The sequence below is a fragment of the Ixodes scapularis genome, unplaced genomic scaffold (assembly GCF_016920785.2).
Source record: "Ixodes scapularis isolate PalLabHiFi unplaced genomic scaffold, ASM1692078v2 PGA_scaffold47__10_contigs__length_4178495, whole genome shotgun sequence".
Lineage (NCBI taxonomy): Eukaryota > Metazoa > Arthropoda > Arachnida > Ixodida > Ixodidae > Ixodes > Ixodes scapularis.
Genome location: NW_024609876.1, coordinates 1,652,542 through 1,679,142, shown reverse-complemented (window position 1 = coordinate 1,679,142; position 26,601 = coordinate 1,652,542). Strand labels below are relative to the sequence as shown.

General features: G+C 42.7%; 1 protein-coding gene across 1 annotated transcript; it reads left to right on the top strand.

The window, feature by feature from the left end:
- Positions 1-422: 422 nt before the first annotated feature.
- Positions 423-24,094, top strand: LOC120851115. Its single transcript, XM_040223679.3, has 6 exons — positions 423-489; positions 8,641-8,786; positions 16,453-16,536; positions 20,849-20,887; positions 22,616-22,666; positions 24,009-24,094. The coding sequence occupies exons 1-6, from the start codon at positions 423-425 to the stop codon at positions 24,036-24,038; spliced, it is 417 nt and encodes a 138-aa protein (XP_040079613.1). The 3' UTR covers positions 24,039-24,094.
- The last annotated feature ends 2,507 nt before the right edge of the window (positions 24,095-26,601 follow it).

Below are 26,601 nucleotides of genomic sequence, written 5' to 3'. Positions count from 1 at the left end.
ACACTGCTCAAAGGACGTGACCATGATTAACATCGAAGAGAACATCATTAGTCAAAGCAGAAGGACGGGGGACAGCGGCAAAGCTTCGGGTTTCACGGGGAAACTACTTTGCCACGAAGCGGGTACCTTAAAGAGTGTTCCTGCTCTGTTAGCCCAACTGTCCGTTGTCGCACAATGACTAAGGAACTTGTGGTTAATTTATTTCGAACTTCCTGATACGCTTCGCTTCGTCAATAGCCCAGGTGTCGACACCGGGCCTGAAGGTCATGTTGTGTGCCCACATGCCGCATAATTCACGGAGACCGGTATATAAGCGGACGGTGGCCACGCGAGTGGCCACAAAGGAATCCTCCGATACGTGGAATAACCTATCGTTGTTAGTTTCATAGTTTGAGACCTTAGAGTCAGCGACCCCAACCGTCATGATGAGGCAGCTTCTGGTCGTGATTCTTCTTGGATCTTCCCTTACGATTCTGGTTGACGGCAACGGTAAGTATACGATCTTTCAATTTTGAGTTTCGGACTTGCGACTTGCTGTGCCAGTTCCCGTACTTGGGTTACATCGCCTACACTAACTTAACTTAATTTTGACTAACGAGAAATTTAGATCGTCATACGCGACAGAAAAAAGCATAAAAATAATCGAAACTGCTAAAAAAAAAGAACTTAGAAAATGATTTTTGTTTTCAGAACTGCAGCACACGTTTCAGTACTAGGCTTGAAGAAGCTAAGAACCACAGCGAGGCATCTGCTGTCGTACTTAGAGTTACCAAAAGTTCGTTTTCAACTTACCTTATCCTAACCTAACATACTCAACAATACCCAATTCTCCCGACCTTATTTAACCAGTCTCTCTCAATGACTTTTTAATCCGATGGTTTTGTACCATACGGCGCCAATTACAAGAATGCAATTCGAATATAGGGTGGAAACGAGGTGGAAGTGAAATTCAGTTTCTTGAAAGAAACACATCACCGCACAGCTAGTGTCTCGTCTTTGAAAACCACTTTATCCCTTTCCCTTTTTTCCTTCCGTCTTAAAATATCTCATGTATGCATCTTATACAAAATTTATAATCCTAGAGCCTCACTATGAAGTAAATAATTCCTGAACATCTCACACATTTCTGCACGAGTTGATCTTAATTCTAAAGTCGGCATACCACATTGTCAAACGTCAGCATACACCGCCTCCTTCATACCAAGAACGTCATCTGATTGGAAACGCCCTCCAGCACCTCTGCTAAACATACCATTAATTGAACGATTTTAAGAGACTTAACTAACCATCTTTGCTAACATGCCGGACTAATTATTCCCCAGCAAAATTGCTTACTTTGTTTGTAATCTTATCGTGTTAATGTTTTCATATGAATTTGTATGCCTTCCCCGTCATTAATGCTCGATGGGCCCTCAGGGTATTAAATAAAAAATATATAAAAATAAATAAATAATCCTAGACCAATCTGTAATAGACTTTTTCTGTTTTATTAGCACTTTTAAAAGATTAATCCAGTGAATAATGTTAGCGTGATTGATTGCTTTGTCTTTTTACTGCTCTTTATGTGCTTTTTCCTGTTCGTATGCAAGTGTAAGACTCTTTAGGCTTAGTGCTCTTTGCACCCAGTGCAAAACAAAGATAAAGATAAGGTAATCTACTCTCACTTTTAAACTAACACCGAAATATACATGACGAAAGCAACGGTGTCGATCCCAAACAAAATGAACATGCAATAACAACAGTTTAGGTTTATTTTACGAAATGTTGGAGTGAGGAACGAACAGTCACATAAAATATTAAGGATCACTCGCATGTAACTTTAAAAAAATGCCCTGTAAATTCTTATTTTCTAAAATAATATAAAAATAGCCTCTCAATTACTAAAATAATCTGAAGAGTGGCTGAATGCCTAGCTGTACAAGAAAAAAAAAGTTTATTTAAAAATACTGAAATATTTGTATGGTGTCCTTGACACCTGCAAATCTAGGCAATTTGCAGGCTTCAAACATTTTGTTTTCCTCTTTGCTGTATGGGTGAATAGTTGACTTACAGTTTGCTAGCGTCATTTTTTGTGCTAATTTTTCGAGTTTTGCCATCTTCTGTGCCATGTTTGAGCAGATATAAAGAGATAGATGTGGGTTATTTTGTCACTTCAGGGGCATGCTGCCTGGTTTTCATTTCCTTGATTTCGTCTTTTTATGCCGAGTTTATTTATTGTTGATGTTCATTTTAATGTTTGGTTTGGTCCGGCCATGTGAGTTTCCTTTCTCTGTTGAACATCCCTTTTGTCTGTGCTGGCTGAATGGTTTGACCGGGAAGGGGGCGGGGAAGGGGTGAGAAGAAGGGGGCTGTCGGGGCTTTGTCAGGCATTTCGTTGCGTCTTGTGACGGCCCCTTAGGCAGCTGTACTACCCGTCGGCTCTCTGGATAAAACTTTCATTGAATTTGAAGTTACACGAAAAGACGGAAACCTCATAAAAAAAGAAAAACAAAAAAAGATTAGAGAGGGGAGAGGGAAAATAGTAAAGGAGAGGGGAGTGGTGGTGCACAAAAATAGGCGAATAAAACAATAAAAGCTTAAAGCAGCAAAATAAGATACAGATGAATAAGACAAAGAGTAGAAGGATGAGTTAAAACATCTAACGTATGTAAAGACACGACTGATAACTTAGAAAACGCATGCAAAGGAAAAAAAAATTGTTTTCGTTTTAAAGTGGTGGCTCTTAGGGACGCCAAGCACAAATTGGTTTTGCGCCGTAAATATATCTTTAATTTTTTGTTTCGGTGTAAATTCATTCTTTGACATTCTTTTCCTATCCAGGTTGTTTTTACAATATTTTTGTTTGGCTTTGCATATGTCCTTTAAAAATTCGCAATCTCGCAAAACAAAACAAATAAAAAAATAAAGCAAAGCGATTCTTTTTTTTTTATTTGCTTTGCGGGTTTATTTTGTAGGGAAAGGAGATAAAAACGCGGTAAATCCCTAAAAGTTATTTTACGACCACATTTTTTTTAGTGTAGCTACATATAGTGGACACAACAAATCTACAAAACAAATCAAAGCAAAAAAGAAAGCAAACAGGAAGCACATTCATTCGGTTGAAAATCCCATAAATAAACGTTAGTGAATGTTACACACATACAAGACTTGAAAGTATAAAAAAGCGAGGACGAGGATGGGAAAAGGAATATTAGTCGTGTTACAAATATTTAAATGTAAATCAATTATATAAATTTCACATTTCATGAAATTACGAAAACAACAACAACACTGAAATGTAATAAATTTAACTAACACAACTGTTGAGCGATGCCTGAAAAATATCTCAACCCAGGGACACAATTACACTGGTGTAACACTTTGAAAAAGTAGGAGTAGAATATAGTCATATAGCTACGACATGCGAACAACAGCATATACATATAAAATTACAATGAAAATATTCTTCAAAATAGACTACACACAGTGACTATATTAGCTCTACAATATACACCCTAAAAAGGGGGTGTAGACGTTACACCCCTTTGTCACATATGCGACACCCCAAAACGTCAGTTCGACGTACAGCGCGCTGACGTCGAATCGACTGCCCCAACTTTTGCGAGAGGGTTTATGACGGTGCAATATGACATATTAAACAGACAAAGTACGTATCAAAGTTTACAGGAAAAAAAAACACACAGGTTTTGCAGTTGAGCCTAGAAAGCACCGATGACTTTGTTTGCAGTCAGTCACACTTACATTAACTATTTTATTGCTTTGTACAACTCGGGCTGTCAAGCCGCTCGTGAAAGTTGGTACCTTCGGTACAACGTCAGTGCGCTGTACATCCAACTGAAGTTTTGGGGTGTCGTATACGTGACAAGGAGTGTAAGGACTACACCCCCTTTTTTGCATTTTCACGTGAAAATGAAAGTTCTTTGTCAGCTAAGAACCTCCGATGATTGTTTTAAAACTATAATACGTTTTATTGAAGTCAGTGTTTATATCTGTTCTATTTAACGTTTGAGTCCCTAGAAAAGTTAAGGAATGTCGACCAAAGTTGGCTCTTATGACCGACATCCTTGGCTTCTGGCTTCAAAACCCGTACGCTCTCAAGGTGTCTGTAGAGTCTTTTTTTATTTATCCATTGCAAATCTGAAATAGTCAACTTAGGCTCATTTTATATTCTTAAAAAAAGAAGCAATACACATTTAAATACATACCATGAACAGAATCCATAGCCAGTGGCTAGTGACAGATTCTTTCTAGCAAATACAAAACTAAAGCGATAAATCAAAGCATGCACGAGTAAGCATATTTTCAGAATATTAGATACGCTATTCAAGCACATGGTTTATAAAATATGCATCATCTAGTTCCACGATCACTAGAACATAAAACATAAGGAACATTCTAATTAGGACTTCTATTTTGTAGCTTATTGCGCATTAGTAAACCGTAAAGAATGATTTTTCGATATTTTTTATGAATGATGAATATTATCTATAAACTCATATCATCCTATCCCTTAGGTACAATTTATTATGTCAAACTATAAAGATCCGCTTTAAGCATTTTGCATTGGATAAAAAGTGGTTTTGTCTATAAATTTCTTAAATTGCCTTTATAAGGTACCTAATATTTTTGTCCTCAAGGTTTCTTATACTTCGTAGTTGTCGTCGTTCTCCAGACCAAAATACCATAACTATAGTCTTAAAAAAAACAAGGAAGAATATAACGTGTGTTTGACCCAGGTAGCGGTTAAGTTTAGCATTTTAGAAACACTTCCTCTTCCTGGAGATAAATCAGCCTTTTAGTCTTCTTATATCAGAACTTTGTGAAATGTCGTCAGCAAACCACACACCCACAAATATTTGTTCTGCCACTTGCTTCGGGGGTGTACGTTCAAACGTTATAATTATAAAACCATGGTGCCAGTTTTACTTGTATTCAAATGTACACAGTCTTTTTGTTGTGGTCTTAATAATTTTAAAAGATGAGTATCATTAATATGCAATTAAATGCAAAGGTGCAAGCGTCATGTGTATCAGCCGGCTTTTCTACGTTATTTTTGTTACACAAGCAACAACAAATTCCCATTGTCTGCGTACAATATATATATATTATTAACTCAGGGAAACTGGTATTGCCTTTCTAACATTAACACACACAAGGAATAACAGAGGCCATGAAATGAAGCCTGACGAACGTCATTTTGTATTTTTGGTTTATTACACGCATGCACATTCATAAATATGTGTTGATAACGACCTGCAAAATCTGTTCTAATCTTATCGCAACTCCTCCTATACCATATAGTTTAAATAAAAAAAAAAAAATAGAACACCGTAAGGCACAGTAGAAAACGCTTTTCCTAAATCCAAAAGTAAACCTAAACCAAAACCAAGTAAAACGTCTTAAAAACAAAAAAACAAAAAAACAAAAAAACTCTTCATCTGTTTATTTTTGCTCCAAGAAGTCCTTGCGTAAAATACACTGTAACGTAAAGCACTTGGAGTACCTATCACCGATCTTTTAGAAATCCATTAAGCCTATGAGAAGGACGACTTGTTTGATGTTCGAATGATTATGTAAAGGGGGGGGGGGGGGGGTGTGGTGAGGACGCCCTTTTGCGCTCGCCGCTGCACGGTTTGTAGAGCAGACTCGTGCGATACTCATTAGAAATAATCAAATTACTCGTAAACGATTACTTCTTGGAGGAATCTTGCAATCATTCCAATACAATTATTAGGAAGTAATTACAACAGTGACCTGATTACTTCTGAAACTACGAAGATTACTTGCAACATTTACAATTTTCTTCTCCCTTTCCTAACGGGGTCCTTGGTTTCTACAAGTTTCTTACCAAGAAATCCTCGAACCAAGGCTCGGCAAGGAGGGTGGTTTAAGAAAATGAATAGATTAAGAAGATGAGTGGCGTATAATTCGGTGGTTATAATCAAGGGATGGAAAGTACGAAAGACACGTCTTCAAATTGGCAGAAAAATTCGTAATTTTTAAATATCTTAAGTAATAAGGGAAGTAACGGTTAGGTTTTCAAGTAACGACCGATTAGTTTTATTCTGAAATAATTGAGTAATTTAATGCAATACTTTTTAACCGAGAGTATTTTTAATTGTATTCGATTACATTTTTAGACTTACGTGTATGGGCCTGCTGGAGAGTGATACCCGTCAGCAGCGGCGTACGCAAGGTTTCCTATTTCCTTTCCGGGGTTGTGGTGCTGATATAATAAATCTGGCCCCGAAAATTATCCTTACATTTTTTTTTTTCGTGTCAAAACTTCCGAATTATTAAACTAACTTTCCACACTGGCTTTCGAGTGATAAATGAAAAAGACGCACCCTTGTATTTATAACACGGCTATCATTTTCATAGTTACTGTTGCAAACAGAAGGACAAGGACAGAGAAGAGGAATACGTAGACGACGGATAAGAGCACACTCACAACTCATGTAATAACGAAAGAAGAAAAGGAAGTGATACAGAACGCGGAATCCGCGTTCTGTATCGCTCGCCCATGCTTAGGATAATAAAGGCTTCAAAAATTTCTCTGGTGTGTTTTTCTCGGTACCTGCCTATTATCTTGGTTTTCGCTAAGGATGGCGTACAATTACAGGATTTACAGTGCAGGGGTAGATGGCCCCCTACCATAGACTTCAGAGAGAGATAGTGCTCTCGTAGTCGGTCGTTCACACGCCATCCGGTCTGTCCAACGTAGCTTTTACCACAGGAAAGGGGGGTACTATACACTCAGGGAGCAGGGCACATAAAAGTGGGAGCGGTTCTTGTGGCACATATGCTTTTTTAAATTGTTTACTTTAGCATGAACTTTTTCACAAATTTGACAGAAAAAAAAATATGTGCCCTGCTCCCTGAGTGTAGTATATAGTATCCCCCTTTCATGTGGTAAAAGCCACGTAATGGAGTAATCGGTAAAATGGAGGAACGGGTGCGATTTCCTCCCTTCCGTTGGCGACAGGGAGGAACATCACTTTTTCCTCCATTTCTTCTCCCTTTTTTTTTTTTGAGTGGGTAATCGAGAGACCATTTTTTTGGACGCGGTAAACAGACCAGTCGGAGACGCGTTCAGGCACCGTAGCGCTAGTGCATCCCTTCTCGTTGCAATGGTGAGTTTTAGTATTTAGTACGCGAGCAAACTCAAGCACTGCTCGCTTGCGTTAGCGTCGCGTGTTACACACTGCGCCTGCGCGGTTCCCAACCTGCGGCGGCCGAGCGCGCTCCTTCCTGGCGTGCTGGCCGCAGCACCAGGAAGAGGGCTTCTCTGCGGAGTGGCGTTTTTTGGAACTCTGCGCGTCCTCGCAGCCAATGGCTGTCTATACTTCGTGTCCGTAGTTGTCACTTGTGTGCAGTGCCGGTGAAGGCGACGCCAGGCGAAGAGACAAAGAGGGCGAGCACTAGGAACTAGGGATGGGAGGGGAGGGCGATTTAGAGCGAGGGGAGAAAAAAAGAGCACATGAAACGTTAGAGAGGAAAGAAGGTTTCTCCCTTCCTCCCCAGTCTTCCTAGTGCTTTTGCTTTCTTTCCCTCGCCTGGCGTTGCCTTCGCCTGTACTGCACGCAACTAGTGACACCGAGTATAGTAGCCGTGGTTACAGCGGTTACAGGCGCCGCCGGCTCCTGGGTAATTTCTTTCGCGTTCTTTCGCGGTTACAGACGCCTCTCCTCACGTTGTTCGTGGTTGCCGATGCCGCCGGCTCCGCTCCATGGGAGAGTCAATGTTTTCGCATAAAAAAGTCGGGACCAGTGCGCCCTATATGAGTTACGATATGCCTGTCGCCTTCTCTCCAAGAGTTGTCCAGGCCTCATGCTCCACCCCCAACCATAGAGCTATGCTCACAACATGCACGAACGGCTAGATTGCGCCGCCAAGCGGCCGTTTTTTTTAAAATTTATTTTCTACCATGTAGCATTTAGATTAGGATTGAAGATATAATATATATATATACTTTTTTAACGACATGTGGACCGCTTTTCTGGATGTGACCAACCCGATTCAAAAGAGTTTCGGTGATATAAAATACCGAAACTACGAAACAAGCACGGCCGGGCGCCGCTTGTGCAGCGCGAACGAGGAGAACGCTTGGCCGTCTGCTTCGGCGGATGGGCCTTTGGCGGCCACCGTTAATCGCGGGCTCAGAAATGGTTGGCGCCGACTCGTTTGTGGGTGAATGTTAAAGAAAGAATAAGAAAAAAAAATATTCCGCTGAATACCGCGGGCTAGTCCCGAGCTCAAAGTCTCGTTCACAAGTTACGTCGACCCCGTTGCGCTGCGTTGCGTCGTGCGCAGGGAAACGTAACGCAGCGCCTCGTTTGTGCTGAACGCCTAGAAGGCTCCACCCCGCATCAGCTACGTGTACTTTTGCCCTCTTCCTTCCGCCTGCCACTGCTCGCAGCCGACAGTCATTGTGTAACTGTGTAGGAGGCGCTGTCTGGACCCTTAATAAGAACATCCTGTATAACAGATGCGTGCCTGAAACCTCATCCGTTACAAGCCAGGCATCGAACGCGAAAGTGCGCAGCGTTCGCGTCGAAATGCTATCGAATTTAATACTTTTTTAAACGAATAACTGAGTAACGTTTTTTTGGTGGTGGTGTCTTCGCGTGCTGCGACCAGTGGACACCATTCTGGAGACGGTGAGGAACCTGATCCGTCAGATGGTCCCGAACCCGGAGATGCAGCAGCAGTTCCTGGCCAAAGTGGACGAGGCCAAGGAGTGCCTCGACATGGCCAAGGGAATAAACCCCGACGTTGTGAAGAAGGTAAATACGTTCAGCGACCTTGTATGAGCAAATGCTTCTCTATACTTCGTTTCACCCTAACCTGGCAAAACGCGAAGGCTACGGTCCCGGTGAGCCACTCAGAGCGTCGGAGGGAGACACTTAAGGCCCGTTCACACTCTTGCAACCGAGTACGACCGAGAGAGACCAGACCGGTTTTTAAGCCTCTTGCGATCTCTTAGGACCAGCTCCGCTGCACCGCATCCGGTCCTAAGAAGTCACAAGAGGCTTAAAAACCGGTCTGGTCTCTCTCAGTCGTACTCGGTTGCAAGAGTGTGAACGGACCTTTAGAGAGCTCCATGTCACTTGTTTGCGCAGTTTAGTCGAAGTTACAGGCGGGAGAGAGAAAATGCCGTTTTTCTACGAGTTTTGAGTGACGGGCTGAGCTTCTAGGGGTAAAATACCGACGTCTGGGACACACAAAAAAGGGTTCGGGCTAAGGGGGGAGTTCCTCCTTTCCCTCCTCTCCAACTGCTTGGGTTACGCCCTCATCCCTCCACCCTTGGTAAGAGCTGTCCCACACTTTGCCTCGCTCTAATTGGCTCTATGGGCTGTAGCGTTGGCTTTTTGCCAAGTTCATTAATGTATTTGTACATAGTGTGACCTCATTCGAGCTCATTGCAGAAGGGGGGTTACAATTGCTCACCGTAACAATGAACAAAATAACATAAACAACAACGCATCATAGAAAATTACAATTCACCGATGAAGACACAATCGCTGAAATTAAGACAAACTATCCAGGCATGCGCGTCGGGCCGTCGACGGTGTTCGACAGCTCAACCGTAGGTATAGTTACGATAAAACGCCGGATATAGGAAGCGATGGGAAAACCCTCCATCCGAGAGAAGGCACTTTTCACGCTTTCGCTCTTTCGCACTGTACCGAGGAAGAGGGCTGCCGCCGGCGTGCCCAGATAACGGATTCGCTAAGAGAGCCCAGACGGTTGTCTACGCTGCCTCGACGGGTGTCCACGGCAATAGTCGGCGGCAGCCAACAATCCCCTTTCAAAAAGGGATACTCCGAGGGCGCGAGTCCAGTCGATCCCACTGCGCAAAAGCTATCGGCGTCAAGGCCTTTAGATTTTCGCAGAGTAAGATGTGGTTCCTTGTAAGGTATTTGGTATAAACCCGTTACGGGTCGGGCGAGGATGCTGAGAACGCCAGAAAATGTTTTAAGAAGGCTAAACATAAAGGATGGAATTTGGTATTTCTCTGACCAAAATGCAATCGGCAACTAAAGTGACTATAGTCACACCTTGGGTTTCTTATGCTGTGAGCGACTATACAGTGGCAATGTATAGAGTGTGATCAACACGCATGAATGATTGCTATGTTTTGTTGCGGTTTACTCTCATGAGTTATCAAATGTGAGCGAAACTGCTAATGCAACTCATCTTTGACACCAACGCAGGCTACCAAACATGCCGTTCTTCAAAATACTCTCCGAGCGAAAGGCGAAGGAAAGCCGATGTAGTGTTCGTGCTAACCGTGCCGCGCAGTGTCATGTGTACATTGCGTGCTAGTCGTCCCCGAGATAACAGTCGCGAAGCAAGAAACAGATTTTCTAATATTTCCCCTTAATGTTGGTACGATTGAATACTCACTGAAATCAACAATATCAGGCCCGAATAAGCTGACTCGAGCGTTGCAGTGGAGCAATGATTAATACAGATTGAAGCCGATCGCGCATTACTGCCGTCGCCTAAACCTGGAAGAAAGAAGGGTATAAAGAAAAGCGTTCGAAAAAGCTTTTCGAAACAGAAGCTGCCACAGGGTTCACCAGCTGCCAAATGGATTTCGCCTCACGGCCCAGCTGCTTCATGATGTCTTGTCAAGGCCACGCTTTAATTCGCATCGCGTCTGAACACGCGTCTCGCTCGAGCTGCGTCGCCCGCAATGCTGGGAATACTTCTGCGACGTCTTCATTGAAATAATTTCATGCTTTTGGGTCTAATTCGGTGTCCAAGAAAGGACCGTGACTACAATTTTGTTTATATATTTTAATTACCAACTCTACGCAGCTCTCAGTGTTATTCACCTCCAGTGCACACATTACAACTCTGGTAGCCCGAACAAGTCATCACCGGTTTTTACTCGTTTTTTCTCTCAGTATTAATGACTGTTATCAAAACTACTGCTATATTGGTAGAAAGTTTTCAGTTGGGGTACTAACCTAATTGGTAACTTCTGATGCCTGCCAGTAGCTTTCCGAAGTAAACTGCGAAAAAGCGCCGAAGTCGAGCTCGTGCTAACACTGTCGCGCACTGTACAGATGAGTACTCATTGAAGTCTGCAACATCCGGCCCCCATAAACTGACACGCGTTGCATTGTAACACTTAAAAAAATAATCACGCATTACCTTTGTTTTGTTTTTTTCGTTTAGAGTATGCAGTGATCTGTTAGTCTAGTCGCTTATTTTAACCTTTGGCGGCAAAAAAACAAAAAAACAACAACAGCAAATACGCTCGCAAAAGTGGTTTTGAACCGGGCAACCGCCACAGAGTTCGGCAGCTTAGAAGCCAATTTCTCCCTCGCTCCATGGGTCCGATTTTGGTCACTGCGAAAGCAAAAGCGAGATATAATTTGTATCTCGCTACTCGAGCGAAGATAGCGTTCAGATGGCTCGTCTGCTAATGCGGGAGAACAACGCGATTGGTCTGCTACGAAGCGCTATTTCCAAACGGACATAAAACAAGAAAACGCCGTACGTCGTCTACTACAAGACCGGAAACGAAGTTGATCGACGGCTACAAACGGAGCGCCGCGGCGAGGTGAGATCGGACGCGCGCTGAAATTATAATCGTCTGCTATATCATGTTGGAAGTTATTGACGATCCGCGCTTCGTTTGCAAACCTCAAGTTGTTCTGCTGCCGCAAAGTGGCTGACGTCGACCGGTGGATGAAGGAGTACTAAGGACAAGCCCATCTGAGACCGCGAGACCTCTCTCGCCATTGTGTGTTGGTAAGACGTTCCCACCAAAAAATTGCCGGATTGTGAACTCGCGAACCTGTCAAAACGGTCTCATCGGTTGATTACGCCGAAGCTTTGACGCTATGTCCAATGGACCTTTTCCGAGAAGCGTTCTGCGCATGCGCGAGCGCCCGATGTCAAGCGGCGGAAGTCGGAACGAAAAATCGAGGAAATTTGGAAGGAGGCTGTGTATCAGCGAGTAGAACACGTAACTGCAGCATATATATAATTGTGTTACACAAAAAAAGAACGTCGACGGAAAGGAAAACACGACGTTTGGGTGGACGCCACGGATGCCCCTCTTTCAAGTCGCGTTGGGCAGGCGCCGCTGCTCAGAGAGCGAAGAAACTGGTAGCGTAGCTCCCATTATCGATTGGTAGCGCAGGTAGGTCACTTCCTCGATTTTTAGTTCGTGCAGCCACCTCCTGGTACCGTCGGTATGTGGAAAAGGTCCATTAGCAGCCGAAACGCTCTCGCTCTTTCCTTGATCAAAATCGGACCGCGTCAAACGTTCTTTTGTTGTCTTTCATGAAAGCATTGCGCGCTTTGGAGCTAACGGGAAAAGAGGCTGTGGCTTTTTGTATTTTTTTTTCTCCTTTAATCGATAATTTGATGTAGATAGTGGTATTTGCCCGTGTGCACACTCTGAATCAAAGATGGGCGAAATACTTAAAAAACTGTATTTAAATATAAATTGAGTTATACTTTGAAAGAAAAGTATTTAAATTCAAGATACAAATACAACGAGCGCATTTGATCATCTTAAAATGACTTTTCAAATAAATTCAGTTCTCAAAGAATGTCATCTTAGACTTAAATTTAACCGAGGTAAAATGACCATGCCCAAATAAAGAGTGCAGTTTATATGTACTAAGAACCAAGTGCATAAAAAAAAAAACGTTGCAGCTTTGAAGTTAAAATTGTGTTGTTCTAACTTCATAGGCGGATAATATTAACATGAGAAAAAAATATGTATTCAGTGTGAGATTAATTTAAAACTCCGAGTTGATGCATCAAAGCATTTTAAAACAATGCGTCGTTAATTCGACGTGTTTGAAGAAACCAAATCAACAACCAAAAAAAAAAAAAAAACGTACATGTCCCAATAATTCCTTGTTTTACTTTTTCGTTTTTATTCAACATTAATTCTGCGCAAAGCGCAGAACGTTTCAACCTCTTTGCATATGACTATCTTCGCGAAAAGTGTCCAAAATCCCATTTGATTGAAAAGAGCATTCCCTAAAATTGTATTTAAATCTGTATTCGAAATGGATATATTTGAAATACTCTAATTTCAGTATTTTAATACAGTTGACACATACATTTCCCAATACGTAATTAAATAGGAAATATGAAGTACTCAAAGTATATTAAACGCGTATTTCAAATACTTATACTTGAAATACTGCTCATTCCTTCTTCGAGACAGTGCTTGTCGTGGACCTCGAAGTTTTGCACCGAGGATCAGTCCTGCTAAGGTGGACTACTAGACTCTAAAATATCTGGAGCGTCCATTTCCCCACAAGCCACTTGGGGTAACCGATCGCTGTAATCATATCTATGGAGGAAGCTCGGCGAATGACGACTGATTACGCCATTAGCATCCCAATTAGCTGATTAAAATTACGCCATTAACCGATAAGAACGTCTAAGGACGAATCAGAAAACAAAAAGCATCAACATAATAAACAACATCCCGCGTTTTTTACTTCTTTGTTGCCCAGCGTGACCAAGCAGCAACAATTCGAGAATGATTTATTTTATCCCGTGCGACGTGCGTCTCAATAAATTTAGCACCCCATGTCGCATAGGCGAGGATACTTGCGCGAGCAGTGGAGGATAGAAATGCATATTATAAAACATATCAGTCCTTCAAAACCTAATGTCAGAACCAATTACCACACGAAACAATTTGATTGTCAAGTTTCCTCATTGTTAAATATGATTGAAGAGAAGTAAACCTTCAGTGTTTCTTTTATATTTTCAAGATAAATTTGAAAGAACTCCTGGTGGCGAGCAATATCGTTTATGAATGAGGATGAAAATGTAAAAAGTTATTTTAGACGTAAGTAGTATTACTTTCAATCGTGTTTAGTTTGATGCAAGTTTTTCTTTATAATTTGTTTAGTTCTGCATCTGCAATTGCAGATGTCCTGCTCTGCACTGTACTTTAAAAGTCGGTAGAGGCCTCTTCATGCTGAAATGGCGGTTTTACAGCGGAGCTGTTAAGGGCTAGTTTCCCCAGTAGCGTGTACGTCAGAAAACAAATGATGACACAAAACTCTGGACAGCTACCGCCATCTATGAGCGGCGGCGGCAACCAGACAACCGACTTGCCACCGTCGCTCATAGATGGCGCAATCTTTCCAACCTTTCCACCCTGGCTTGCCGACTTGTGGCCGGCTATTACTTCATTCCCATCATAGTACAGCTTCGCTGGTCTTCCTTCTTCACCAGAGTGGAAAGACTGAAAGATTTTCCCTTTACCTCTTTCTCCCTCCCTCGTTAAAAAAAAAGAAAAAAAAAGTAATGGATGTGACATACGATGGAGTGCACCACTGGCCTCAAAACTGCGAGAAGAAAGACAGGCGCCAATATTGCAAATTCAATGATACGTTTCTTTATTGTGCGAAATTCAAAATGCGCCTGAGCCTTCTCACATGCCGTAACGGCCTTCGTTCGTTCGACGTGAAGTTGGATGGATGTATCGGGCGGCAGTTTGCGGCTCCTAACTTAGTATTTCGTCAGCCCTTCTTTTTCATGAAATTTGTATACATTTTGTAGTAAGACAACCCCTTTGCCCCCCCCCCCCCCCTCCCCTTGAAAGTGTTCCAATTGCTTACTTTTATCTGTATTTTCACCCCTCCCTAGATCTTTTGCACCAATCTTCCAACCTCCTCTTAGTTACCGCAATTCTTTCCCTATCCATTCGTCCATCCATGTCTGCAAATCCCAGTGCCCCCGCCAAATCCGTAGTCATCTCACCAAAATGGTGGGACGAAGCCCCGTGCACCTTAAAATTACATGTGTCAACTTCCTAAAATTTAGCCCTATATATTTTCCTACTTAGCACTCTTGTTCTAGCTTCATAAAGAACAGAGCTCGCTAATAAATGATCATACAGCTGTTCCTTCTTTATTTCTTGTTTTTGTGTCCTGTATGTTGTTAAAGCTGATTTCCCCCGCATTCTCTCTTCCCACAATTTCCTCTCTGTTTTCTTTACTCCCTTTTATACTGATATGCTCTGATCGGCCCCATCTCATTGAATGTATTTAAATCTTAGCTTGCGGGTTCGGTTTGTCCACTTTGTGTAGGCTTTTCATATATAGATACTTGTACACTTTCGCTGCCCACCGCGTATCCTCAATTTCAGCTAGTCTTTGTTGAAAGTTTACTTTACTGATCACTTCTCTACTCTCAAAAGATGCCCGATCCATATCCCCCTGTACTTCCTCATTTGGCGCATTCACATCTGTCCCCAATGCCAACCGACCCACACTCCTTTGCTGTATCTCTAAACATGCCTGGATTTCTGACCACATACACAATACCGCATTTCTAAATGACAGTCCTGGCACCACGACTCCCTTTCATACAGCCTTAGTGACTTCATATCTATTATAGTTCCAGATTGCGCTGTGTTTCATAATGATTGAATTCCGTTTCCCTTCTTTGTTACAATATCTTCATGTTCTTTTAGATACTTTCTTTCCTCATTTAACCGTATTCCCAGATATATGTACTTTCTACGAGTTATATCACTGTGTCCTGTATCTCCAGGGGTTCCCCCTTCTCGTCGTTGAAAAATATTATACCCGACTTGTCCCTACTGAAGTTTAGGCCTAAACTGTCCCCTTCCCGGCTGCAAATCCTAATTAGTTCACAATTTTCTGACACGAGTACAATGTTTTCTGCATACATTAACCCTGGCAATACCTGATTTATTTTATGTCCTTCCTCCATGTAAGTCAGGTCAAAACTTAGGTTGCACTGCTCTAATCTTTTTTCAATTTCCCTGAGTTATATCATAAAGAGCAGGGGAGACAATGGGCAACCTTGTCTAAGTCCTCTTTTTATTGCTGCTGGTCTTGTAGTTTCGGCTTTCCACGTTTAAGTACGCTATTCTCCGTATATACCCGTTCTCTTAACCATGGTTCCCCCTAATCCATATTCCTTCACTTGGTCCTTGAGTTTTTTTCTGATTCACAGTGTGATATGCCCCTTTGATGTCCAAAAATGCTACCCCTAATGGCCTTCGACTTGTCATTGCTATATCTATGCCCAATGTTGCTCAGGAGCAACATTTCGAAAATATACTTACAAAAAAAGGTTTTTTTTTTGTCGAGAACAGACTTTAGTTATTTTGTGTGTCCTAAAACCTTATCAGTGTTTGTAGGTCTCTACTATTTCAAGTAAAGCTTTGGGCATCACAGGGTTAACCTGCCAGTAACATTTCAATATTCACCTTTTGCGCGCTTCTGCTGCGCGTTCTGCGCAAGGTACCGCGAAAGGTATTCTGCGTATTCTGAGCAAGCGCAGTACTTTTCGTCTGCCGAATATCAAACGCTGGCATGGGTTCGCAGCCCACTGACTCAGCATCTTTTACCTGGGCGATGAGCGTTTGGAAAGGTGCATATGCTCCAGTACTCTGAAGTGTGCGCGATTCTCTTTCAGCTCGTGGACGGTATCATTCCCACCGCTGCCAGCTGCGCAGCCCAGACTGTGGGTGTCTCCGACATGGACAAAAGGAAGGAACTCGTAAGTGCCTCTAGCATTACACATGATGGACAAGAGTATTAAAATAGGGGCCCCCCAACGCTTTGGGTGCCCCCAGAAGCTTGGGGCGTCATACTGCGCAAGCGCAGACCTCCTGCGCATACGCAGTGCGTCGCCCCAGGCTTACCCAAAGCGTTGGGGCCCCTTATTCTAGAAATTCCTTATAGTTTACACCGAGATGAGACGATAGTTCTGGTACACACATTTGCGTTTGATCACACTCTAAAAAAAAAAAAAGAAAAAGAAAGAGGTTTACAATCCCCTTTGACACCGAATCAGAGCGCTGCTCTTGAGGACGAGGAGGGGAAGGTACGGAGAGGAGGGTATGCCCCTACTCCCCATGCATACCCTTCCCTCCTCCTCTCCAGCTCCCCTCTCATTGAGCGGAAGAATTTCGAAAAAATTTACCGCTAAATTTAGAGGAAAAAATTCCCCGCTGTATTTAATGAGAAATATTTTCCGCTAAATTTACAGGGAAAAATTTCCCGCTAAATTTAGAGGGGATTTTCTTTCCGCTAGATTTAGCAAGGAATATTTCCCGCTAAATTTATCGGGAAATTTTGTCCGCTAAATTTAGCGGGGCGATTTTCGGCTAAATTTAGCAGGGAATTGTTTCCGCTAAATTTAGCGGGGAATTTTTTCGCTAAATTTAGCGGGGATTTTTTTTCGCTTGAGGAGGAGGAGGGTACGCCCCTCTTCCTCCTCCTCTCCTCCTCCCGTCCTCCTCTGCTCCTCGTCCTCCCCTCCTTTCCTCCTCGTCCTCCCCCTCCTCCTCTTCTCTTCCTCCTTTCCTGCTCCTCCTTCTCTTCACCTCCTCTGCCCTGCTCGATCCTCTTATCCCCTCCTCCTTCTACCCTCTTCCTCCTTCAAAGCCCCTCCTCCTTTCTTCATCCTCCTCCTCCATCTCCTTTATTCCTCCTCCTCCCCCTCCTCATCCCCCTTTCCTTATCCTCTTCCCCCTCCTACTTTCCTGCTCCTCCTCCTCTCGCCTTCTCCTCCTCTGTAAAGAGATGTAAAGGGATTTGGAATCAGCTTTGCATCTCTTCGGGAATCCGTCGATCTCGGCGCTCTCGGTCTTATTCAGCGCAGTGCCACTTTCGTGACAATTGTTTCCCAAATAGAATTGGTGTATTCAAGTTTTCCCCCTGTATTTAGCGGGATAAAATAAACAAGGGAACGTTTCCCACTGACCTTAGCGGGAAAAATTAATTTGGCGTCGTCTGACGATTTTCCGCCCAATTAACTGTAAAGTCGGAATGAACGGACGGACATAATTTCGTTGTCATAAAAATTCTATAGCATTTAAAATTACGAGGGACGATACGTTACACTTAAATCGGAGCAAACAGAAGGTATTTTCATGCAGTGTTGGAGGCAACGCATTGCTAGTAAAGCCGTTACCGGTAACGAATTACTTTTTACGTTAATGTTGTAACGTAATTGTTAAATATTCAAAACGGTAACAGGTAGCGTACTTAGGTTACCTATTTCGAGTAACGTTTGACGTATGTTACGTTACTCGTTACAAACTCTTCCCAAGACTTAAACAATTTACACTTGAATTGTTTATATATGAATATAGATATAAACGAATATATACTTGGTGTTTTCGTTATTTCATGTAAGTATTTAGGTAGAACTGTTAAAAATATAATATCTTCAATATCTGTAATACCTGTTAAAAATATCTGTTAAAAATATATCTTCAATATCTGTAATATCTGTTAAAAATATCTGTTAAAATATAATTATCTTCAGCTTCTGGACGGATATAATGTTTCTTGATATATGTCGCTTACGCATGCGTGGAACGTCAAAACATAAAACACGTTAATTCAGAATTTTAAAAAGTAACGTAAATGTAACGGGCGTTACTTTTTACCGGTAACGATAACGCGTTCCTTTTATTTTGAGGTAACGTAGGCCGGTAACGCGTTCCTTTTATTTGCAAGTTACGAGTAACATATTTTGTTACTTTTTTTCGGTAACGCCTACAACACTGTTCTTATGCTTCTCTGTGGTTGAAGCTCGGAAAAACGTAGACAGTACGAAACGTTTTGAGATATGCACGCCGTCTCCCGCTTTTTTTTATTAGAATTTTCCCCCCAATACGCAAGGTCAATGTCAATTATTCAAACTTTATTTTTTTCCTGCGTTTATCAGTTTCACGGTGCAGTAGATACTATTATAATCAAAGTAATTTAATAATGAGTTTACCGAAGATGTTGTATTCTGCTTATAACTTTTGCTTGACCTAAACAAAGTACTGTAGCAAAGCGTTACACGCTTGGAAACAAATCTACAATGAGGTATAATAGACAATCTTAAAAAAAAGTGCGCCATACCTAGTAGCTGCGGCGTTAATTATTCGAGTCCGCCATTGTTTGGAGACGTATTCTGAGCATGCATTGGACACGAGGGTTGCGTCAGCGCTCGGCAGGGACTCGGGTTCAATTACACGCTTCGTGCTTAAGAAATTGCGACGGCCAATGCTGCTCGATGAACTTTCGAAAAGGGTCTCTTGATGTTAGCTTCCACTGGCGGTGGGTACCCCGGAAACGGAGTATAGCCGCAGCCAACGTTATTTGTTTAGTTTACTAGATTAGCTCAATTACGGAACTGCTCAAAGACGCTGCCTGCACGAGCAGTACCCCCTCGCCCTCCCCCTTTTCCTTCCCCCTCACTTCGCCTCCCGTCGTTCGAAGCGCCTGACGGTTGCTATGCTAACTGCAGTGTATTCTATGAAATACGTACAGGTTCCCTTAAAGTAAAACGGAGCGCCGGAGCGGAGATCGAACTGCATCGCCGCGCCATCTATCAGCGCCGGCTGGAACTGATAGGCTACATCTGCGCATGCGAACGTACCTCCCCGCTGGGGCCTCCGTTTTCTTCTTCGAACCCACACGTTATCGGTGGTTCGAGCGGCGCAACGATCTTCCAAAAATCGACGCCTGATAGCACAAGGGGTGGTGCTCATCGACAACACTGGCCCTTTCCCACTTGTCCTCAGTGTTATCTCCGCGTGTGAGCCGAACACCTAGTGGTGTTTATCGGAACAGCGTTTGGTAGCTTGAGACGCCGATAATGCAAGGATCAAACAAGAAAGACGGAGGACACCGCGAACGGCACGCGCGCATGCGCAGACGGCACCTATCAGTTGCAGCCGGTGTTGCTAGATAGCGCGGCGACGCAATTCGGTCGCCGCTCCGGCGCTCCGTTTTACTTTGAGGGTACCTGTACGTATTGAAGCACAGCATCTAGTAGATGGCGTTCCACCGTCCTGTATGATACACAGTTCTGAAACGGAAATCTAAATGGCGGAAATCTAGTACAGTGTACAGTAAAAAAACGATTTTCCTAACAAAGTGAATTTTTGTTGACAACGTGCGGTGTCTTTACGTGTCACTCAAGAGGAACCAGACCTCTAGGGAAGTGTAAACGTACAAAAAATAAGGTGGTTGGTCTGTGGTATAAATAGAAGTTGCGCGGAATCTGAGGCGGAATGTTTTGATGCTTGTTTCGTCTACATTATTTTTTTTGTCAAACATTTAGCGGGAAGAGTTTCCCCGTTAAACTTAGCGGCGAAAGGCCCCCCTCTAAATTCGTAATTTTCGGCAGAAAAGATTAAAGTAAATTTCTCCGCTAATTTTGCCGGGACTCAATTACGCGTTAACGCTTTAACGTTAGACTTTCGGGGGAAAGTTTTATTTTATAAAACCTTAGCTCCGAACGCATTCTGTATAAAGAAAACCTGGCTGGTGACCAAACTGATATCCATAAAACCGTATATGCACCAACAATCGCCTTGAAAAGGCGACAAACAGCCTGCGTTTGTCTGTACCATTTTCTATGTAATCCAGGTACTCAGGTTTCTATAATTTATTTATTTTCGAAGGCAGCTACTCCGTTTAACACAAAGTCTGACCGCAGCCGTCGCCCAGGATCCAATACAGCCAGTCGAGCCGCGCCAAAAGTGCCTCGCCATTGCACTCATCGTCTTTGTGCGCTTGCTAGGACCAGCTAGACCAATTACGTACAAAAAAAAAATGAACACGATTATGGTTAATTCGCTCTGCGTGATTGTCTCAGCCGGGGATACCAAACGCACAAAGACGGCCAAGGCCGTTTGAGTGGCTCTATATCGCATCTCAGCGTCGGCTGCAGTTTGTGGACGAGAAGGTTTGCGACGTTCTTGTTTTGTTTTTCGTCAATATTTATTTTGTACGTGAGCACACTTTCCTATGACCCACCGACACTACAGTGGACAAACTAACGCGACTGAATGGTGTTTCAGATGAAAGCTTGCTTCAAGGAAAAAGCAGAGGATTTCAAGGTAACGTTGCCTATCTTTTTTTTTTTTGCTAATTTCTCTGAATGCCGACGTTGCTTAGAGACCTACGTGAATGCGCTATGGATAAGTGAACTTGCACGAGGAAACCAATTCTGCAAAGACGCCGATATAAGCATCGGTGAATTAGTGCTCGTTCGCGAGCTTTTGCTGACAAGCGCCGATGTCAAGGACCGTTAAGGTCCTGCAGATTATCTAATGCTAGTTTAGGAAGGAGAGGGAAAGCTATCGGAAGAATGAACCTGGTTTGTGTTACGAGGGTCGTTTGAGGTTTACTTGAAATATCCGAAGATGTGTAGCGTGGAGGAAGTCAAAGTGATACTTCTTAAATATGCAACGCTCGGAACGACGTATTTGAAGCATGCGCAGCAATTCCAGTTATCATAGTGTGGGCGATTTGTGTGTGTAGCCGGGTGTAGCGAATCGTAACGAAATGTCTGGTAAAGGCGAAGGTTAAACCAGCCTAAATTTTGAAAAAAAAAATTCCAAGCACAGTATGAGGAACAAACGATGTTACGAACAAAAGTGCACGAGTGGTGTGAACAGTTTTGCGAAGGACTACAGCCGTTGACAAGGGAGCAACAAGGACATGGTCATCCAGCTGCAGTCACTCAACCAAGTTATTTCAAATCCAAACGAATTAAGTAACTGTCAAAACGATGACAGGAATGCCTGGAGACCCCACGGCAATACATTGAGTTTGAAAAGTTGATATAGTTTAAGACTTGTCGGAATTTTGATTTTTTCCCGTAGGAATAAAAGTCCCGGTCAGCCTCGAATGACCCTCGCATGATGACCGCAATAGTCACTGATAGGACGTCAAAGGCGGAAAGTTTTTCAGTTGTTCCGCCTCCAGCACAAGCTTCCTGTTTACCACTACAGTAATCGCCTTCTGCTTGCTGACGTCTTTGTTTGCTGAGCTGTGAAACGCGTTTAGATCACCCGCTGTAGGTGGGCTCTTCGAAATACCAGATGCCGCGCGTGCGTCCGTCCACAGCCCACTGGCTTGGCACCTTTTTCCCTAGTGGTAAACTCTACAAAGCTGCAAAATCACTAAGAACCTAAAAAAGGAAAAAAACAAAACAAAAAAACGCAGGGTGAGGGAGCTCTCCGAGCATCTTACTATGGCTCACCAGGATATGAGATCGCCCCATATAGAGCGCCGACAAAGAAATCGCGAAGCAATAAGCTTAAAAATAAAATAAAGCCATTCACTACGGCTTGTGAGTCTCGAGCGTGCAAGTGCAGCCAAAGCATGACGAAAGGCAACGAACATGCACTGGAGGCTAGGCACCCGTAAAAGATGACCTGCGATTTTTGTTCCGTAAATGCAAATACCTGTACATTTTCGAGACTGTAATGAGAACTGGCGTGGCGTTTGAAGGCGGAGAAGAAGTCGTCTACTTCTTGCGGAGGAGGAGGAGAAGCGTTGTAATAGAGGTTGGGGGGAAAGGAGAGAGCCAATAGTGTGTACGCACTGGGGCCTTTAGGAGTTGCTGTGACGTCATAATGACGCCGAGCTCTGATTGGCTTTGATTTAAAGGATAATGGTACCTCAATGCTATATGCCTTGAGCTCTACCCGCTATATTTATCAATCAGCCAACAAGAAGTCGGCGTCCTGACATCATCGCAACCCCTCTGCAACAAGCAGACGAACTTGCGCTCTACATTAGGATAGGTTGGGCTAACGAGTTTTTGTTTTAACCTATAGAAGTCGAGCGGCATGACCGATGACGAGCTCGCCAAGTTTGAGATGGCTGGGGTAAGTTACGCTTTGTTTGTTTTTCTGCTGGAACTATGAGGCATGGAACGTGTCTCCGACAGGTGCGTCTACCGCGCTGTAAAACGTGATCCCTCGGTTATCTATCTCATGACGTCATAGAAGTGTCATGTCACCGGCTGCGTTCCTGACGTTGTCAAATCAGCGATGTTGGAAGTGGCAGGCACCTGTTCTTTTGCAGGTTGCTCTGCAGCTTGACAGTACACGGAAACTTCGGCACCATGAGTTGGGACGCTGCCACGACAGCGAAACACATGTTTGCTCGTACTTTTTACCGGGACCCCTGTGCCCAACCACCAGGATCGCGACATCCGACTGCATGACACTCCGGCTTGTGTGACGTCATTTGTTGCCACTTTGGGAACACTTTTGATGTATGGGCGGGATGGACCGCTAAACACTCCATTCTAAGACTCGTTTCAGGCAGCGTAGCTGAGACACTGAACGTTATAATCATAGCTTCTTTATTTTCGAACAAAATCAGCGTTTTCAGGGACCAGGGGATGAGCTGTCGTATACAACTGGATTTGCCTCAAGCTCCAAGAATATAACAGCAGTAGAGGATGCATAAAATGTCGTGTTTTATTTTTACAAGTAACTATGAAAACATATCGGTGAACTTTACCAATAGAAACATATACACTGCATACGCATATCGAATGAAGGGCAACGCAAGTTCGACATAACAAGTGACTTTGAAATTAGAAGTTTTGGACATGTATATTTCATCCCGTAAGATGCTTGCCGTTATATTATCAATTTCTTTGTTTCTTGCGCTTCATCCGCTTCATAATGGTTAGAAAAGTATATGATATTGCATAATGATAATAAATTGTTCTAACAAATGGTATTTACCAAGGTTCCATACTTGGTTAGATTCTTTTGTTTAGCTAGTTGGCAGACACTGGTGATGTCTTTTCTTGAACTTATACAAGTAGAAGCTTGAACTTCCATACTTCTTGTGGATAATAACTCAAACTTTAGGCATATTCTTGTACAGTATGCATATGAAATTATAGAATGGAGATGTTTTTTTATCTCCATGGCCGTCTAAAAGCCGTAACTGCACCTTTTACGGTTGTGGCAATGCGTCTTGGTTGCATGCAGCAAGCTTAGAGTCACGTTAATTAATGCATTTTATACAAGGATAGATTAGAGGAGGAAGAATGGAAAAGTAACCGAATATATTCAAACTTCAGTAAGAAAAAGATTCATCTATCTTGATTCTTTTAGTTTGTTTTATATATATTAAATATGGCACTTCATCTTTTTGTTGTGGTGCGATTATATCTAATTTATTATTATTCTTTCACTTCTTTTACAGAAATGTCTGGAGGAGAAGGTTCAAGCTTAAACAATGACGGCTTGGTCTCTGCCAAATGCTGTGAAATCTTTTAGAAGCAAGCGTTAGCAACAATAAAGCAGCAATAAATATCCAAGAAGACTTCAGAATCTTTAATGTCAGAGTTTATGTTTCCCATGGAAGCAGACGAGGGAACCATGTGCCTTCGAGTATATACCCCATTATGTGCTAGGTTTCTCTTTTGTTTGCCTAGAAAATCATGTTAATGCGGACATCAGTGAAAAGTCGCCTCCACCTCTTTATACCTCCGTGGCTGAAAGCCCGAATAAAAACAACAACAAAAAAACATAAAAAAAATCAGACAAACATTGGAACTCGAAAAAAATCATCTCTCGCTATTTTCGAGAAAGTAGTGTTTGGGTTCCACGCAAACTACACATATAATTTTGTTAAAAGTATATTCCCAATTTTTGTACCGCAAATTTCCCAATGTTTTTGTAAAGGAACAGAAAAAAATAGAAACTCACTGTGAAACGGTGCAGTAATGTTTGGAGGTGGGCTAGTCGGTGATGCATTGTAAACATAGAAATAAAACAGCGCAAACAAACACAAGGACAAGTAGAAGGAGGGACACAGACACAGCGCTGACTCACGACTTACTTTCTTTCTCATCTTTTTAAAACATTTCAACATAAGAAAACAAGAAATGAAAAATAAAAGAAGAAGAATCCAGCATGTAGGATATCCTCTCTGTCATATGCCATCTGAGGAATTTTTTACACAAACTAAACATTATATACCATTACAACAAAAAAACCAAATTAAAAAAAAAAAGCCAAAAACCACAGCGCGAGCCCTAATGCTCTGTGCCTACCTGTCTTGCACGCGGACTCTTGGTATGTCGGAACCCTTTCCTGGCTGCATGTAGGCACGCGCCTGTGGTTATAGGATCACTCCCAAGGAAGCAGAAAGAAAGTGTTAAAGAGACGTGCCTAAACTCCGTAGAAACTTGAACTCTTCACTGTATAACGACACTGACTCTGAACTGACGCATAGATCGGGACCGTGTTGTCGAATGTAAAACGCTTCATGAATTTCCCTTGCCATTTTTTGTGAATGTTTAGCCAAAATTTCAATGTCACTTAACCGAGGGGAACAACCACACCTATCACAATGAATGGCTAGGTGACCCGAAGGTGAAGACCTCAAAGACAGATAATGCTCCCGAGCTCGAACATTAATACATCTGCCCGTCTGCCCAATATACACTTTCCCACACGAAAAGGGTATTTTATAAACGACTCCCACAGCACAAGCTACATATTTGATGCGATGGTTTATTCCACACCCTACACGCTGAAGTCCTGCTCTCTCAATGGACGCACACAAACGGGATAGCTTTGAAGGTGCTGAAAAGACTATGGGAACTCCGTATTTAACAGCCACTTTTTTGATCCTGTGGGAAAAACTGTGCAAATATGGTATTACCACCGGTCGAGAGGCAGGCTTTTGTCTAACATTGTCAAGTATGTTAAGGGGATTCCTGAATAATTTTAAAAGTGACTCCGCTACCCCCACCATGACAAGTTTCGGGAAACCCGCTTTTGTTAACCTATCTACTTGACACAGAAAGCTGTTGAAACTTCTGTGAACACAGGATTTTAATAAAGAAGCTCTCAAACATGATTTTGCAATAGCTCTTTTTACAACTTTTGAGTGCGTTGATTCATAGCTAAGGAAGGACTTTTTTGTTCTAGGCTCATAAGCCCAGCATAGGTGACTCGTTTCAAGACGAATGTTGAGTTATTAGACACCTTTCGGGAGTGCTCTGGAGGTCTGCGGTTTACGAATGAGGTTCCAACTAAAAAAGCTTTGCAATTTTTGGACCTCAACATTCGTCTTGAAACGAGTCACCTATGCTGGGCCTAGAACAAAAAAGTCCCTCCTTAGCTATGAATCAACGCACTCAAAAGTTGTAAAAAGAGCTATTGCAAAATCGTGTTTGAGAGCTTCTTTATTGAAATCCTGTGTTCACAGAAGTTTCAACAGCTTTCTGTGTCAAGTAGATAGGTTAACAAAAGCGGGTTTCCCGAAACTTGTCATAGTGGGGGTAGCGGAGTCACTTTTAAAATTATTCAGGAATCCCCTTAACATACTTGACAATGTTAGACAAAAGCCTGCCTCTCGACCGGTGGTAATACCATATTTGCACAGTTTTTCCCACAGGATCAAAAAAGTGGCTGTTAAATACGGAGTTCCCATAGTGTTTTCAGCACCTTCCAAGCTATCCCGTTTGTGTGCGTCCATTGAGAGAGCAGGACTTCAGCGTGTAGGGTGTGGAATAAACCATCGCATCAAATATGTAGCTTGTGCTGTGGGGGTCGTTTATAAAATACCCTTTTCGTGTGAGAAAGTGTATATTGGGCAGACGGGCAGATGTATTAATGTTCGAGCTCGGGAGCATTATCTGTCTTTGAGGTCTTCACCTTCGGGTCACCTAGCCATTCATTGTGATAGGTGTGGTTGTTCCCCCTCGGTTAAGTGACATTGAAATTTTGGCTAAACATTCACAAAAAATGGCAAGGGAAATTCATGAAGCATTTTACATTCGACA

Excerpts from the sequence above, each read along its gene's own strand:
- LOC120851115 (XM_040223679.3), top strand. The coding sequence starts at position 423 with ATGATGAGGCAGCTTCTGGTCGTGATTCTTCTTGGATCTTCCCTTACG. Across the intron at positions 490-8,640 it reads GATTCTGGTTGACGGCAACG|TGGACACCATTCTGGAGACG; the intron begins GTAAGTATACGA and ends TGCTGCGACCAG. Across the intron at positions 20,888-22,615 it reads AAAAAGCAGAGGATTTCAAG|AAGTCGAGCGGCATGACCGA; the intron begins GTAACGTTGCCT and ends TTTAACCTATAG.